General features: G+C 40.4%; 1 protein-coding gene across 17 annotated transcripts in view; it reads right to left on the minus strand.

Annotated features, from left to right (window-relative positions):
* Positions 1-18,032, minus strand: part of Heph (polypyrimidine tract-binding protein 1 heph) — a 356,236-nt gene that overhangs the window by 58,196 nt on the left and 280,008 nt on the right. For 15 of the 17 annotated variants that reach the window (XM_070296915.1, XM_070296914.1, XM_070296909.1 and 12 more), the window contains one exon: positions 1,393-1,581. In XM_070296915.1, the coding sequence (XP_070153016.1) occupies positions 1,393-1,581 (189 nt within the window). The remainder of the gene's footprint in view (positions 1-1,392; positions 1,582-18,032) is intronic. The other 2 variants (XM_070296913.1, XM_070296902.1) reach the window with 1 other exon arrangement.

Below are 18,032 nucleotides of genomic sequence, written 5' to 3' on the forward strand. Positions count from 1 at the left end.
CCCCCATCGATACACACGCGAGAAACTTTCCCGGTGAATTCCCCGTGGGATCGGTGTCCGTTTCCACCGCGAAGTTGCGTCCCCCGAGAACGGAATCGGCAATTTGGTAAGTCGGTGGGAGCAGAGGGGAGACAGGGGAGGTGAATCGACACGGGATGGCATCGAAGAACTTACGGAATTATGACGTCGACGACTTGGCGAATTGACGGGGATGGTTAACGATAATATCGGCATCGCACGATTCTCCGCGAGAAAAAACTGACGCGTTGGGTTCGCTCGTCAAAATCGTCGTTCAAGTATATGGGTTGGATAAACAAAATTACTTTATGAAAAACGTTCAAGAAGAAGGAAAGATATTGCGATTGAGCCACGTGCGTATTTTTTCATTCGATGCCTCGCGCGAAAAACTCTGATAGAATTCCGTTAATTGATTCGCCGGCGAATTAGCATGCTAATTAATTCGCCGACAAATTTCATTGGAAACGACCGCGGGGCTACGAATTGCGTGGCGAGTTAACTAGTTCCAATGATGACCGGCGGCGCACGATGACACGCGCAAGTTTCGAGTGGTATGCGTGACTGACAGTGTGCACGTCACGTGAAGACAAGGGGCGAAGGGAGTGGAATGTGTGCAGCCGGGGTGCACTACCGCGCTCGCGCCCAAGGGATCGTTCATAAATTATGGACACATTAATTATAACGGAGTTTGCGGACGCGAGTGTGTGTTTAGATTGACTTGACGGCGAAATAGCCGTCGCGCGTCTCTGTCTCCCCCTTATCTCCCTCCTTCCCACGCGTTATGCGTTGAACGTTACCTCGATAGTCGGGCAAGGATATGTGTAAGGGACCTGTGGCTTAATTAACTAGCCTGCATAAATAACACGTTACCGAAGCGCGGTTAGATTCGCCGATCTAACCCTGCAGTTTACATCTATTGTACCGAGAGGCCAACACGTATAGCTGTCTCACGTTTGACATTTTCGGTCAACGCCTCGAGGAATCGAAATCACTGTCACCGATATATAACATATGTAGCAATGTACTGTAGTATACTCTTGCTTCAGAAAAGTAAGAATGAAAAGATGTAGCGTCATCAAAACGTCAATGTTATTTACGCGAAAATGCGTCGCATTAACAGAGTACGCTAACACGACGATAACTTCGACGTATGTAATCCGTTTAGTAATTTTCCATATTACTTTGAAACGTTTTTGTACATACTTCGTGCAATGAAAAAAAAAAAAAAAAAGAGAGAAAGAAAGCGAGCGTGCGTTAGGGAAAGGTTGAAAGTTAGTCTAGCGAGCGTAGTGATTTTCATGCAGCTGCACCCCCCCCCCTCCCCCCGAGATTAGTGAAGCAAGAAAGAGGTGAAGCAAGAAGTATGACACAGACCTCAGAAGTGTTGGCGACATCATTTGTTGGGCTACTGACCGCGTTGTTAGAGTGCGTTTGATCCGTCTTGAGTTCACGGTGATTGCTGAACTGCACGTAGACCGCTCTGCCTCTGAGCTGGGCAATGCCGGAAGCGTAATAGGTCACCATGGTCGCTGCAGCATTCTCGTCCGCCATTTCCAGAAATGCCTGCAACAAAGGAAAATGATCTTGTCAGTCAGGGCGATACGTACATGTCCAACAAAGTAGATCATATGCGTCGAATACTTGAATAGATATATTTTCTTTTCGATGTATGCATTGCCTTGTAATAAATATTCATTAATTTTAATTATTTCTCTCTCGCTAAATTTTTGTCACGACCTCAAATGTCTAACAATAATTATATTCTTATTACTTGAGACATGTTCTAATTGTGCCTGTGATTTAAATAAATCAGACATAAGCGTATTACTCGTGACGAGAGATACATGAATATCTCGGTCTGACTAAAATATGCTTTTACTACTTATTCGATTTCGCGATCGCAAAATCTCGTGCACGATTCGAGATAAAATGCGACATATCCGAATTTGTGTGATTACTTTAACCTAAATTAATCTAAAAGAGTTTATTCTATTTGTCGAGATTTCTGATTTATCCACGCAGGAGTAAAATATATACACGAAGCGGGAAACATTTTTTATATTTACACTTCGGGGTATAAGTCGTAATGAAATATCTGAAACTCTCGTGCTCGAATAATAAATACGCTTGAATAGAAAAATTTAAGAGAGAGAAAGAGATAAATACTTATAATATATGAGCAAGAATTTCGTTTTAATTATATCGCGTCGCGTTGACGAAGAAATGGCAATCGGTTTTAGGAAAATAATGTGACGTGTTTTAATTTAAATATCATTTGAAATATATATTTGCTTCCTTTAAAAAATATATTTTCATGAAGCGATTCCTACGTCGTCCAGCTATATTACGTATCGCAATAATTTATATTGCAATTTCGTCGAAAGTAAAAACGAATTGTATAACGAAAAAAGAAAAACATTCTTCTCTCTCTCTCTCTCTCTCTTTTGAAACATCAAATAGATTTCGCTTAAATTTCCTTTTTCCTTTGAGTGTTCATAAAATTAATAATCCTGTATCTCTCTAAATGGTCTCGTGCGCAGCTTGGCGTAAAGGAAAATTCCCCAAAGACTCAGATCGCCAAGTCGCATCCGCGACAGTCAAGTGGTACGTTTATCGAGGAAACTTAATAAAAAGCATTACACCGCGCCGTCCCCCGAGCGGGCGCGCGTTCTATTATCGCGGTTGACGAGAGAAGAGAGTAAGTTAAATACACCAAAAGAATGAGGAAAAAGCATTTCGCTGAGGCAGAAATCGAGCCGGATGTAGAGAAAATTGATTTGGCCGGATACGAGGAAGGGAGAGGAAGCGCCGGGAAAAAAATTAATAAAACGTCGCGCGTAATCGAAGACGTTTCGCGATAACTGCATTTTCAAGCTCTCGTGATCTATAAGCGATGGATAAGCAAAAAGGATGAAAAGCGGAGGACAGGACGGAGAGAACGCGGAGAATGTTTATGTACGGATCGCAAATTATATTTTAGCCGCATCGTCGAGCTATGAGAGCCTCCCGTCTCTCATCCTTCTTTCTTTCCCTTCGCCTTCCTCTCTACCTCACCCGTACGATCAATTTTCAATTCAATATCGATGCATTCGCGACGCTCGCTCGTTTCTGTCACGCTTTCGTGCGTTTTTCTCCTTCTGCCGCGTCCGGTACTCGCCTTTTCATGTCTCTCTCGATATCGATAATACTTAAAGCCTCATCGTGTCTTCACCGTCTTGGTCGGAGATGAGACGCGCGAATGGTATTGAAAATGCAAATGATAGTTTCTTATATACAAAAGCGCTCTTTTTCTCGTTGCTCGATTGTGAACAACTTGGCGAGTCAGCTGGATTTGTCGTTATTGCACGGAAAAAAAGAATTAACTGCCAACGCTAAAAACCGCGTGTGGTAACTAGATTTCAATCGTAATATATGGACAGCGAACATCTTAGCTGTGACACTTATTTATTAGGTGCAACAGCAAATCGTTTTGCTGCAGTTTAGAAATTTATTTTGCAAACCATGATTAGCTGTGGTAGCGAAAATTTTTTTTTCTGTGTATACTATGCGCAAGTAGAGTACTGCAAAAATGACGTAAAGCGCATGTTATTATGCATTTAACTTGATAACTCTCTCAAAATTTTACAATATCGAGAAATTGTAATTTCAACGAATAAAGTATCTCTCGTTAATATTCGCGTTACCTTCATTCCCAGACTTGTAATAAATTTTCTGCGTTAAATAATATTATCGTAAGAACTTTATTATCGATCGAATAATCTCTTTGCAATATTTAATTCACTTATATCCTAAATCAGCTGTGTTTAAGTTACCTCTATATGTATTTTAGTTAATAAACGAAGATTAGAGTAAAGCAGAGAGAACACAAAGAGAAGTAATAATTTAATTTATGCTGCGTCTGAGGAAAATTACGGCGTTAAGATAACGCGGTAAGATCGTAGAATAAAATGAATATCCGTTATGCAAACGCGAACAAATGTGACACCGGTTATAATTTCGAATTTCGTAGAGAGTAGAGAGATACTAGATTAAATTAAAAATAAAACTTTCACAAAAACTTGGCAATATATTTACACATTGTAAGAGAGTCCTGTAATGTATTGTCAATACAAGTGTCAAATGTTCACCAGTCACTCCTTGTCGTAAAATGAACCGAAACGAACAAATTATGGTAACGTCACGCTAGTTGTATTATTTTGAATTTACCTCGTCGACGCATTTTGGATTTGGACGCAGGCACTTAAGTTAATTACGGCGCATGCAGCGGACAAATTAATTAATTGTAAACGCACAACTGAAACACCGGTAGTAAACAACGGTGTTACTTCGTACGATATTTGTATTTACTTCAACGAACTATCCTTTGTATCCGCAGATATAATCTTTCAATTAGTGAGAAAGCAATTTGTTAATGTGGCGGATGCACGGCTGTAATTCACGACGCGTAAACAATATGTATACTTATGTATGTATCCGCGAACAAATTATCTTGACATATTTAACTCTTCTTGTTATGGCGCGTTTGAGACTGAAAGCGTTCGCTGTGTACGTGACAGCAACACTATGTGCACAAAATAAAAATGTAAAAATAAATACGATAAATTGAATATAATGTATGAACGTGCATATATATGCATTCTTCGCATGTAAACTTGTGAAAGTAAATATGTACGCGAAAAGATTAACTGAATCTTTCAGTACAATTAAAATAAACATTTTAAGAACTCTTTTATAGGGCTTATATGTATGTAGATCGAGCGGAAAGGTTAATTGGATCAGTGCAATAAAATAAAAATTTTAAGAACGCGCATAATATAAATATAAAAAATTGTTTTATGAAATATAAAGTATAATTTATTTAGTGGCTCACCATATTATTTATTTGTTTATATTTTATATTATCCACAGAATTCATTTATGTGTGTAAATGTAATGTAGAATGCGATCTGAAAATATGCAAATACACTTCCTATTTATATAACAATTCATTTTGCATCAAGCCAGCGACCCAATTTTTATTCATTAGAGATCGAAGACATTTGAGAACGAACCATGAATGTTTGAAAAATCTCGATAAAGCGATGAGATTCAATATTAACAATAAAACCAGAGGAAAATAAAATTTCTTGCTAGAAAATTCAAAAGAGAAATAAAAAGTTCACGTCTCTCTCTCTCTCTCAAATATGACGTATAAAACGCGTAATTCGGATCGCGATTATCAAGACTTCTCCAAATCGCTGTTGCAAGAGTACGACGCGTATCATTTTTACATTCGCCATGAATTGAATTCGTTGACAAAAATAAAAATCAGTTATAAAATTTTGGGTGTGTATACAAAAACGATTTCGTACCGCCGAATTTGTTGAACGATAAAAATTCACAATAATCGCTGCACTGCGATAATTTTTCGATGACTGTTAAATCAGTATTCGAGATGAAAAGACCTCGAGAGAAGAGGCAATGGCGATTGGGATGAGAGACGGGCAAATGCAGGTGGAAAAAAAAAAAAAAAAAAAAAAAGGCAGTTTGTCGACGGAAATCGAGTTAGTCAGGACGAACGATCATTTATTCGCATTTCGCATGAGAGGTCGTCATTTCGCGCAGCGGCGACGCGGTTTGCGGGAAATCCATACGACTGAACATACGAACTGTACGTACGAATGGTTGATGCAAGTGCGAATAATATCGCGGCTGGACCGAACCCGGATTTAACGGCGTTAACTCCGTTTCCCAGCGCTAATGACGCATAGAGCCGCGTAATTAGGTTTCCGTACGAATGGAACGAAAATCCTCCGCGCGGGATCCGCTGAATCCAGGATCTATTCTTATGTCGCGAGCGCGCGTACGGTTGGTTCCTTCGATGATTAAACGCCCACGATTTTCGGCACAATGATTCATTCAGGCGTCTCACAATGCTCATTCATCGTGCGTAACTCGTAGTAGCTAAATTAAAATGGCGAATAAAAGAGAACGATGTAACATTATCGAGCGATAAGCCAACGAAAAAATGATCGATCGAAATAAAGAAGTAATATGTAGAGATATTGAGCAAATTAAATTTAATTTTAATTAACAGAACTTTTTTGTATCTCTATACATACACCAGCGCTTATAATAAGAATTTAATGGTATAAATTCGTATAAAATTGCCGCTTGTGTATAACGTTAAATGAGCAAGTATTCTATTGTGCATGTGTGCGTGTACAATATTTGTGCTATGATTCGTGAACGATTTGCACATGCCGTGTTTCTCGTTTTGCTCGACAACACAACGGATCGGATAAAAGACCGTGTTGCGAAACTATAGGCAAATTCAGCGCGTCGATAATTATCGAGCAAGCGGTTATACCGTTACGGTTGGCCACTGTATTTTTTACAAAGCACCGAAGCATGTACCGACAATTTTCTACACGCGGCGTTTATTCCCTCTTCCATTTTTTTTTTCCCCCCAGTTCTCGCACGCTGTACAAAACCCAAATGAGTGCATTCTTCGTTGACCGGCTCGGGTGTAACGTTTTCGCTGTCGCATGTTCCGTGTTTTTTTGCCATTTCATAGAGACATTTCAAAAGCGTTTCGGATTTCATAGACTATCCGGGAAACGTTTTCCCCGCCGATCATTTGTAATCATTCATCGCCGCGCACACCGCCGCATTTAATTATGATCGAGAGTACTATTATTTTTCGCGAGTGGCGAATTTCAAGTCTATTAAATAAATACAATTCTTCGTTACGCTATCGTTACTGAATTTATTTCCGCTTTCGCCGACGTTAATCCATCGATCATCCTAATTTAAGATCAACTATCGTACTTTACTTCTTGCTATCCGTGCGAGACGAATATTTAAAACCGCTTATCGCACGAAGCGGTTTATTTCAAGAATGCAACATTGATTACTGGGCAACACGATCAAAGAAAAAGTCAATTTTTTTCTAGGCCGCTGGAATTTTCTTTAATACGCACGAAAAATTGCAGTGACATGTATCGAATCGCGGGGGAAAAATTTTAGAACGAGGGTAACGCGATGATAATCGTACGGGTGTATGCCATAATCCATAGAAAGGACATCCCATTTTTTGTAAAGATATCGGAGAGGGGTGGGGGAGGGGGGGAAGGGATTACATTTATGGGGCCGTATATCACCGAGAGAAGCACTGTGTCTGTAGGACTTTATTATTTTGTGAATACATTTATATATCGATATATCTCCTTGACTTCGGCATCAAGAGAACATCGCGTATCTATATCAGAATTTTTGTTCCTTTTCTTTTATTCACGAAGTATAATGTTTTAATGTCATCATTTTTTTTTTTTTTTTTGGGGGTAAAAAACAACGCGCTTTCAATGTTATCTTTTGACACTCCCCTGCTCAATTGTATTGATATTACATCTTTGATTAATTATATTAAGATTATATATTTATTTTTAAACGTTATTATTTTATTTAATCTTTATTTAAACGTCCGATAAAAAAATGTGACTCTCTCTCCTTCGTTCCCCTGTCTTCATCAAGATCGAATTAGATCGAAAATCCCAGGACAAACACATTTCGCCGCGCGGTGACATATGGTATATAGGCTCCCCCTTTTCGTGTCCTCCGTTTCGAGCCAGCCCCATCCGTCGATCCTTTTGCGATCCCGGATTATCCGCGGCAGTCCTCCTCTGGCCACGAGCTTCCTAACATTTCGCCGTCGAGGAACCGCGGTACTCGCCTCGATGTCAGCCATAAAAGACATTATTGAATCGAATACTCGCACTCCGCCATAAACATCCACCTACCAATGTATTTCGCGAACGCGTATGCGTTATATGTGTGTAGAAAGAGAAATCCCGCGGTATGGCGTTTAAGGTTCCAATGCGAATCGAAGAGGGTGGTCGTTTATGCCCTCGTCCAAAAATCGACAGAAAAGATCACCCTTGCGGGTTCTCATCTCGTCCTTCCGCTTCCCGTCAATTCAACTTCGCTTGCCAGGTTCCGCCGAAATTTATTCGCATCCAGTAAATAAGTCTCTCCGTTCAAGTTCGCGAATTCCTGCGAGTGTACTTTTTTAGCGGCACGTCTCGTATTTCGAAGACTTTCGGAGAAGGGAAATATAGTTCTTCGGAAAATCCTATAATCGCGCTTTTCGACGACCATAGATATTATTATCATCCAGTCTTCTGATTCTGTCATGTTTTCGCAGAAAATATACGCGAGCGTAGAAGATGAAGAAAGAGGGAGATCGATAGATGTATATAGATATATATCCGCAAGATAATTGCAATTAATTTCGTCATTTATAATTGACAGTTTCATCTAGTTTGTAGATATAATATTTAAAATAAAAACATTGCAAAGAAAGCGTGATAAAATTTTCACTCAGAAAATATATATATTAGCCAGATCTGTAGCCGAGAAAGATGACGGTTGTACCACGATAAAAACAGACATTTTGTCATTGGATTGTTATTATAACGGATATAGAAGTGGAAACTTTGTTACCACTGAGTTTAAGCGTTACAAGTCATCCGCTAAGTTTCTAGCGAATCTCGGTGCAGAGAACGGCAGGGAAAAGCGGTTATACGAGGGTTGGACGGGAGGAAGAGCGAGAGATAGAGGCTGCAGAATATACTCCAGCGGGGTGGGAAAACGGAGTATAAGAAGTTATTTCTGATTTAAATAAACTCCGCTTCTCACTCCGTACTCCTCTCCTTCCTCCAATCTCGCCTCCGTCAACGTTCCGACGGATTCGAACATTCCGGGAACTCGCGCGATGCCCAGAGGTGGTTGGCTTCGAGCGTGGGGGAGAAATACGCGCGAGGGATGGAGAACACGAATGTAATTTATCTGCGCTCTAAGGGACGCGAAACGGGTCTTCCTCTCGCTGAAACTACGTTTCAACTCGTCCACTGTCTCCTTTTATCCCTCTTCCCCCTCCAGGCTGTTTAAGAAAGAAGAGAGAGAGAGAGGGGGGGGGGGGAAACGCGAATCAACTCGGGATCCGCGAGGAGGAGGGTGAAAGGAATGATTGTTAAAGTACGCCGCTTCGGTGAATCAAAGAAATATTATATCATTAATACAGACCCCAGGGGTGCAATGGGGCCGTTTGGGATGTCTACGCGGTGCGTGCTCTTTCTTACCCCCTTCTGTCGATTTTCCAACCATCCGAAGGAGCCGAACCGTTTCTCCCTCCCTCTTTTTCCTTTACGCGAAAGCTTCCCATTCCTTTTCCTCACTACCCTCGTCTAACTTTCTCCTCCTCCCACCCTCTCGTACCTGCCCCCCTTCCTCCCCCTCAGCCTTTCAGCCGTGCACCGGAGGTACCTCAGAAATATATATCTTGATAATTTGACGCGCCTTATATACCGGGCGTAACTATTGTTTACGGCTTGTAGATTTGTTGGGATCGCGAGCGCGAACGACTAAGTAAAGAGAATGCACGGCCGCGAGAGAGCGTGTGCGTGAAATTTTTACGATTCTTTCGACACGACCGCCGCCATTCCCACCGTGTATCCGACCGATTTTTATGCCCTCCCCCCCCCCTCCCTCCCTCCCCTTTCGCCATATACTCCATAAAAATATACGTCCAGCGTATATCAATATTTCCCGACTGGAAATCGTTAGGCCTCCTTGGGCCTCTCTTCTCTGCGCACATTTACAACGCGGTGATACGTTACGTTTGCGTCTTTGATTTACTAGATATTTGTTGCATCTCTCAATTTGCACTTTATCTTTTATGTTAGATCAATAACTCGAGTTTCTTTCAAAATATTTTCTTCATTCGGTCGAAATTTTATTAATCAAAAATATTGTGCATATCGCAATTAGCTATACTCTTCTAAAATTCTCGCCCCTTTAAATTTAATTATTCATATTGCAAGATTGATTCAAGAAATTTTTGCAGAAAATAATGCTAACACCATAAAGAGAAAGAGAAAGAGAGAGAGAGAGAGAGAGAGAGAGAGAGAGAGAGAGATATCCGCTTTCAAAGATGTTAAGAATTATTTTATAAATTAATCCTCTTAGTACTCATTATATGATTAAAATCAATTATGCGTTCATTATGTTAAAAAAATGAACATTTAGAGAAAAAATATTAATAATCTTTTTATCTGATAATTATACGGTAAAATAAATCTTTTGTCATTATAATGGCCAGGATACATAAAGGTTCTTTTCAAACATAACGTCGTCGCGTATCTAATGATTTCGTAATCGATTATTCAGGATCACTTCAATTTTTCCGATTTTATATTGTAAAAAGAACGCACGGGATATTGATAAACGCGCGAATCAGAGTTAAAAGTGTCAGAGTTCATTTTAACGATGACATTGCGACTTCGATTCTATCATTTATCGCGCCTGTCGAAATATATGTTCCTCCCGTGACGACGCTATACTTTTCAGTATCCGAGTTCGGGTCGTCGATACATGACACGCCTCTGAAGTGGCGCACTTTCTTCATAGATATTGAAAGCCAAACACGAGGGAAGGAATAGCGCAGGACATCTCCGATACGTCCTATATAGAAAACCGATGTAAGGGATCCGTCTCATCTCATTCAACGACGCGTTTTTATCCCGCGAAATTGAAATCGGCGCATTGAAGGTGGCCCGAATCGTGACTGGCCGTCGTTATACGTGACAAAGCTTGAAAGCTCCGACGAACATTTTCGTCGTAAAAAGGTAATCGTGATGATCAAACACCTTCGACGGAACAAACGAACGCCGAAATAGAACGCGACGGATGTGTGTGTACCTATATTATATATGTGTATATGTATGAAAAGAACTCTGGAAAATTAATTTCCAACCATTAGTCATGCAACTACTATAAAGGATCAGTTTCGGTTTGTATAATAAATAACGATTAATAAAAAACGGCGATATTTTGTATCATGATTTATAAATGATTGTGTATTTTATATTAATGCAGAGCTTTTAAAAATCGTACATATATCCCAGTTTTATTTCTATTTCTTCAAAAATTGAAAATAATTCCTATAAAAGCAGCAACAATGGTGAGACGCCATGTAAAAAAAAAAAAAGGCAACGCGAGTCTCTTGGTCCCGCGATCGCGAGAGCAACGTCCCGTTGTTTATATTTTCTTTTATAAAACCCGACATTTTTCCGACGAGATCGAGTGGAGCAATACCTTTTCTCTCGATTAGCTTTTCCCTTTTCCTCGAGCCCGTAGCGCAAACAAAAGCGACGATCGCGGAATAAACGTCGCTCGACGATACATAAAATTCCGTATATAACGGCCGATTTTTGAGAATCAGTAGCAAAATAAAAAATAAAACGGAGAGATGTTCCACCGTGTATGAACTTCCATCATCATGCCGATACACAATCTATTCCTATGTGTCGGGTCCTGTTTTTATTCCTCCTCTTATCTCTCATTTTTCCGATTTTTTACGTCGCTCATAGATCCGATTTCACCGAAAAATTAATAAGCGCCCTCTGAATAAGCGGATTATATCGATTCGGAATTAAAGCTCGCGACGAGCCCGGCGCACGCACGAGGAGAGACACGACACGACAATATCGCGGAACATCACGAAACTCCGGCGCGAGGATGAAAAATAAGCGATGACGATCACCTCTGTATAACGCAAGCCTGTATTATTGCGAGTGAAATTTACTTTGTCGTTTAATTCAAGCACCGCCGTATAATCTCCCGTTGTGGCGGGAACGAGAGGTCACCGACGCCGTGTAGACAAAGCGTAGGAGTCGTCGAGCAGCCCCGAAATTTCCCACGTGAAAAGAAATCATCGTTTCTCCCCGAGGGAAGCTCGCGAGCTTCTTCGCGGCGTTTCACCGAACCGGAAACCAGCTCCGCAATTTCTCGCCGGTGCCTTAAGCATTCGCGACTGTCGACAATTACGATAAATCAGGAAAGTTTTACGGTCATGTGACGACCGAAATCTGCCGAGGATTGTTCGATCTACCGAACGAAGTAATCCCCGCGAGAGAAGAAAGAGAGAGAAAGAGAGAGGAAAGGAAACGTAAATGGAAAAAGTAGCGAGATAAGTGAGATGGCAATTGGAAATTGTGTTTCTCTCGTCGAATCGTTGAGAATGAAATGGTATAAAAATTCTTCACAAGAGAGAAAATTAAGACAAAAAAAAAAAAAAAAAAACAATATGTAATCTAAACATTATTTAATCAATAATTATTATTTAAATAAGCATATTACATATGCGCGTCTGAGAGTTTCTCTACTCAAATATCTTACCGTTGACGTTGGAAATGTCAATCTCATTAGTAGCCGTAACTTTGTTAATAATTGTTAGGGAGAGACTTGTATTAGATTCTACGTACACATATTTACCTCATCGCTACTCCTACGTTCCCGGTTTTCGAATTTTCGCACAACTTCAGCTGGTACCATTAGCTAATAACAACAACAAAATAGAATCCCCATGAGAGTTAATTTCGCTCAAGGAATAATAACGTCGACGACGGTGAAACTATCTTCTTATTTGTCACCGTGTAGTAAAAAGAGAAAACGCGACAACTTTTTCATTCGTCGAGAGAAAGGAAGAAAATCTTAATGGCATGCGGTCGGTCCGTTGTTTATTTACGGGCGACAAGAAAAGAAGAGGACAAGACAAAAGAAGAGGCGAGAAGAAAACAGCGGCTGACGTAGTGCAGCAGAAATTAAATTATGCACGTGACAGTACTATTATATACATGCGTTTCTCTCGAGGGGCAGAAAGTGCAGCCTTCTACACGACTCAACTCGTCCTCAAAGTCCGATAATGCCTGTTAATTAATTAATCGGACCGTCGAATCTCGCTGCGTGTCTCTGAAGGGGGTTTCTCATGTCGGAGCTTAATCTTGTGTAACTTGATTGGCAACGAAACTAGCGGAAAGAAGCTCCGGAAACAAATTATTATTATATTTCAAATTTGATTCAAACGCAAAGATTGAAAGACTGATATAGCCTATCGTATAAAATATATACGTTGTGAAAAGGAGAAACAATTACAAATCTATGCAAATCGTAAATCAAATTCAAAATACCACCAGCCGGATTTTGAATTATAAGTGAATGCGGAATTCACGGCAGTCTAAGCGATTCATCATGATGAAAGGAGAAACATGAGCGCCTAAAAATCGAGTTTCACAAGAGTGCATTCTTTTTTATTTCCTCCATTCATGTCAATCTTCGGCGGACGAGAGAGTAAGAACGACAGATTTCGAGAATATTAGAGAGCGAATTCGGGCGACACACAAGGAGCGAGAGGAAGAAACTTACACGATACAGTGCGGTACGATCGGCTTTGCACGACTTCTATGACTCCGTCGACGGCAAAGAGGGATGTTACGTGAGCCGGTGAGGAGAGGAGAGGAAGTGAAACGAGGGTGGAAAGCGCCACGAGAAAAACGGACGAGAGGGTCACCATCCGGGGTTCCTACCAAAGGCTTTTCTGCGGCTTCGATCCCCATTGGCTCGCCACCGACGGATATTTTCCTCTCGTCTCTCTTCCTTTCGGGGGATAATTCACCCTCGTCGTTCTACCTGTCGTCGCGTCCTGCCTCTTGTCCCGCACCCAGAATTCCAACCTCGTCTCTCTGTCTCTCTCTTCCGCCATCCCCGTCCCCGACTCACGGAGATCGCCAAAGTCTTCCATCCGGACTCTTGCCTTGTTTCTTTCAGAAGGTTTCCTCACACGTACTACTTATAGACGATATCACATTTCGGTCTTGTCTATCTCTTCCTCTCTTTTTCTATCGGGAAAATGAGAAAAAACTTTTACGAAACTTTTGCCTTTACATCACGAATTTCCTGTTGTGTTTCCTGACAATCAGTTTTATACGCTATTTTCTCGCGCGTACTGCATTCGGTGTTTTTCTCCTCTTTAACCGTAAATTAATATCTACCATGCATTCTGCAATATATATATATATATATTTTTTTTTTCATTGTTAAGAATTTTTCGTGGATATTTCATGATACGTTTCTAAACTTTAAAGAGCTGTTCGAATAATATTTATGTATGTACAAGTATTGGCATAGTTATTTTTCTCTCGTTTATTGTAAGGAATATAACGATAATTAAAATTTTAATGTAATAACGATAATTAATATTTCCAATATGCGAACGCGCAATAGTAATCCCGTAATCCGTTGTTTCTTTTTGCTTATAATGCATAAATTTATTTCTTCAATTTTGCGATCGAAAATATATTTATTTAATTCTTTTCTAGAATATTTCTCCATTAATTATCAAAACCGCATAATATATATACTTCCAATTTTTTGTGGCTTTTACATATTGCATATATGATTCCTCGCAAATCTTATTACTATGCCATTATATTTTTGATAAGATAGAAATATTAAACACGAAAAGAAATATTTCAACAGCAGCAAAAGTAGTATTTAATTTTAAGAAAAACAGGTTTATACTGCAACGTATTCGTAATCTCGAATAATGTAAAATAAAAACCGTCCGTAAAAAGAAATATGAAAGAAACCAAATGACCCGGTATCTCCCTCTATCGTTCGGCAAATTTGAGCGAAACGATAGTCAAGTGCGGCCGCAGGCGGATCTGAAAGCTGAGCGATTAAAAACTTGGCCCGTAAAGACGCGGGTCTATCTCGGCTGGTCCGAGAGCCGGCCACATTTGTAAAGCGGCCGCTGGTGATCGAAGAACGTCGTCATTAGCAAACGAGAAGGACCCCAAAGAAGTACGGAACTGTACACGGGAATCGAAAAAGCCGGGTCGATCTTTGCAACGGACGCGACACAAACCACTCGAGTCGATCCTTAAACGAAAGAGAGAGACTGAAATACCATCTTAGGCTAATCAAACAGACCACGAGGTATTTTCGGATTAAGAGAAATAATTCCCTCCGATATGAATTTTTACAAAGTTGTCCTCTCTCTCGTCATTACAAAATTTTTTTTCAAACCGGACTAATCCGCGCCTTCGAAGTAAAACGTTATAACGCGGAGTATTAAAAATCAATTTTGCGAAAGAAAAAAAGACGAGGGGGGGGGGGGCCAACGAGTTAAACGTGCGAATTTTGTAAAAAAATTATATATGTATACGTCTATCGTATTGCCTAGTGATTTAATAACCATCGCATCTCGACGAATTTCACGGCGCGTATTTAATGCGGGTGGCTTAACGCGTTGCAAAACCAACGCAAGCCGCGAAAAGCGGGACTGATTATTTTCCCTCGATCAGCTGCAGCTTTCCCATCATCCCGTGTACAAGCAATACATATATAGAGCCGTGAGAGTACGCTAATGAATCGAAAATTTCGACGCAACTCGCCGAACCTGTGCGCAATTATCCGACCGATGCATCTGTAATCCGTCGGCTATTTAGACGTTTCATTATTCTCGCCCATGAAAGAGATAAGAGGATCCGTGTATGTATGCACAGACAATATTTATTCGGAATAGTTTCTAATGCATCGGAAAATGCGGTACCCGCAAAAAGAATCTACGGAAAACGCACGTGGCTATCGTCATTATACGTGATTGTCATATAATTAATAACAAAAAAAAATTAATAACAATAACTTTACAATCCTAAAAGAAAAATAGATAAAGGAATGAAACGTCGATTAAAAATTCAAATACAAAGATTACGTAGAACCTATCAGATAAATGAAGATACGAAGAGCAAAGTATTATATGCATTTATTATCCACGAGCGGAGCGAGCCACGAAGACGTATAGTTTGTGCGAGAAATCGCATAATATCTTCGTAAAATAGCGTCTCGGATCGCGAGAAACTTTCTGAATTAGATCACCCGATTCAATTCTCGCGAGATCTTCCCGTCGAAAAAGACAAGGCTAACGAAGTGCACACGCGCGTTTGATTTTAAAATCGATACGCGTGGAAAATCTATCGACGCGATTAAAAATCGACTTTTGTTTATTCCACTGTATTTTCCCTCGTCATATTTTTCTTCATACTTGTCTTTCTGTACCACACGCGTCGCAAAAATATTTCATTATTATCATTGTACCATTTTTTTTTTCCGAGCGTTTTCTACACCATAGTCGCTAGCTACGCGTCCCTCATGTTTCGTCCAATATTATTTCGCATCCTCGTGAAAGTATATGTCGGCAAAAAAATTTCGCGTCTCTCTCTCTCTTCTTTTACGAGGTTTCGTTCGGTCAGAATGGTGGATAGCAGAGAACAGACACGAACAATAGGAGCTCGTTATTGATGGAACGAAGCAACCCGTAACGTTTGATCCCGAATGCAGGTTGCGCTAATGGTGCTAATGTTCACCGGATCCGTCATGTCGGTACAATAAAGCAGCTCGGTCTTGACTCTTGGTTTTTTTCCCCTCCCTCTTGTTGCAATGCGGAAAATGTGGCGATCACTGTGAAAAGCAACGAATGACGCGTGCGATTTCACTGACGAATAAAGCGCGTAAAATCGCGTTACACTGCGGAAAGCTTTGAGCGATGCAACGTTATCAAACAGTACGATTTATGAAGATATAATGATCGCAACAAAAAATACGATTGAATTATATCATTTTACATATATGTGAAATATATATCACATTGTTGTATTTAATCACCTGGTTTTTTTATTTAACGAAAAGGAAAGAGCTCATGATCTTTTAAATTAGCATGGATTAGTTAACGTATTAAATCAAATTTTTCATTGCTTAAACTTAATATTTTCGAAATATCATCAAATCTCTTTCTTTCGAGAAATAATCATATATATCATTGCACTTGTTGAACAATATTAAGATTTCATTGTTAAAATTCGAAAAGAGAGAAAGAGAGAAAAAGAACGGCGTGAGAACTTGAGGCACAGCTCGATGCATCAGGATCGCTGGAAATAGCTGGCTAACACGGGTTAATCGAATCCCATCCTGTTTGCGATTGGATTAAAATAACTCGCTTAAGAGCCGAGTATAACCCCGGCATTGATCCTGTCGCTTAACCGTGTTACCTTCCACGATGTCGAGACGACGAATTTGTCGTTCGACCGATCGTGCAACGCTCCTCGTCACGCCAGTGCTGTTTCGCGCTGGCAGAGGGAGAGAGAGAGAGAGAGAGAGAGAGAGAGAGAGAGAGAGAGAGAGAAATAAAATAAATAAAAAAAGGGAAAAAAAGAAGCGATATTCAATATCTCGATATTAAACTCTTCAACATGCCGCAAAATTTTGCATAAACAACTCTTTCCTGAAGAAGTTAATATTCTTTCCAGGAACTTACATATATCCTAGGTAAACGGTGAACGATGCGATGCTCTATGGCTGCGAAAAGTTGACAAACTTCAGTTTCGCAAACAAGTTTCGTAAACTTGGTTCGCGACACTACGTGACACCATCGAATTCGGATAACCGCATTATTACGACTAACGCGAAAAAGCCGATTTCAGCGCGCACCTCCCTCCCGATTTAACTGCCCCGCGGAAACATCCACGAACGGTCCGCGTGGAGATCGGGGGTAGTCAATCTCGACGGGACTAACTTTTCAATTTTCCCTCCCAACTTTGCGAGGATGTAGACACGCGTACGTGTTAGTGTACGTGCCCGATCGCGCGAGAGAGAAAGAGAAAGAGGGAAGGGGAGAAAAGAGAGAGGGAGGGCGTCGCTCAATTTCCTCGCTGACGAGCCAGGCGACTACCTGTAGACGGCTCGATTTATCACGGTCCATAATTGAACGGAAGCAATTTATTAATCGTCCTTGCGCGTCCAGGCGAATCGATAGTATCGCGTCGGACAGAGCGAGAATGCTTCTTCTAATTTAGGCTAGTTTAGCTGGCCTTTAAGCATTCGGCGTATCTCGAAAAATTTAGCATCTCTCAAAGATGGATACCGGGACCATAAAGGTGTGTGTAAAAACAATCAATATTTTAGAAAAATTAAAAATATATAGAGAGAAAAATGAAGAACTTATTAATTCGAATAAATTGCGATTATCAAGGCGATTTTGAATCGGTATTTCCTTTACGGTCATCAATTTTGTTTTCATCATGGAGGAATTAACTTTCCTAGGTCTCCGAGATGTTTTCTCGTGTAGCACGTAGCCGACA

This window comes from Polyergus mexicanus, unplaced genomic scaffold, assembly GCF_030449975.1.
Source record: "Polyergus mexicanus isolate NDT 795.1 unplaced genomic scaffold, iyPolMexi1.0 SCAF_6, whole genome shotgun sequence".
NCBI classification, from domain to species: Eukaryota; Metazoa; Arthropoda; class Insecta; order Hymenoptera; family Formicidae; genus Polyergus; species Polyergus mexicanus.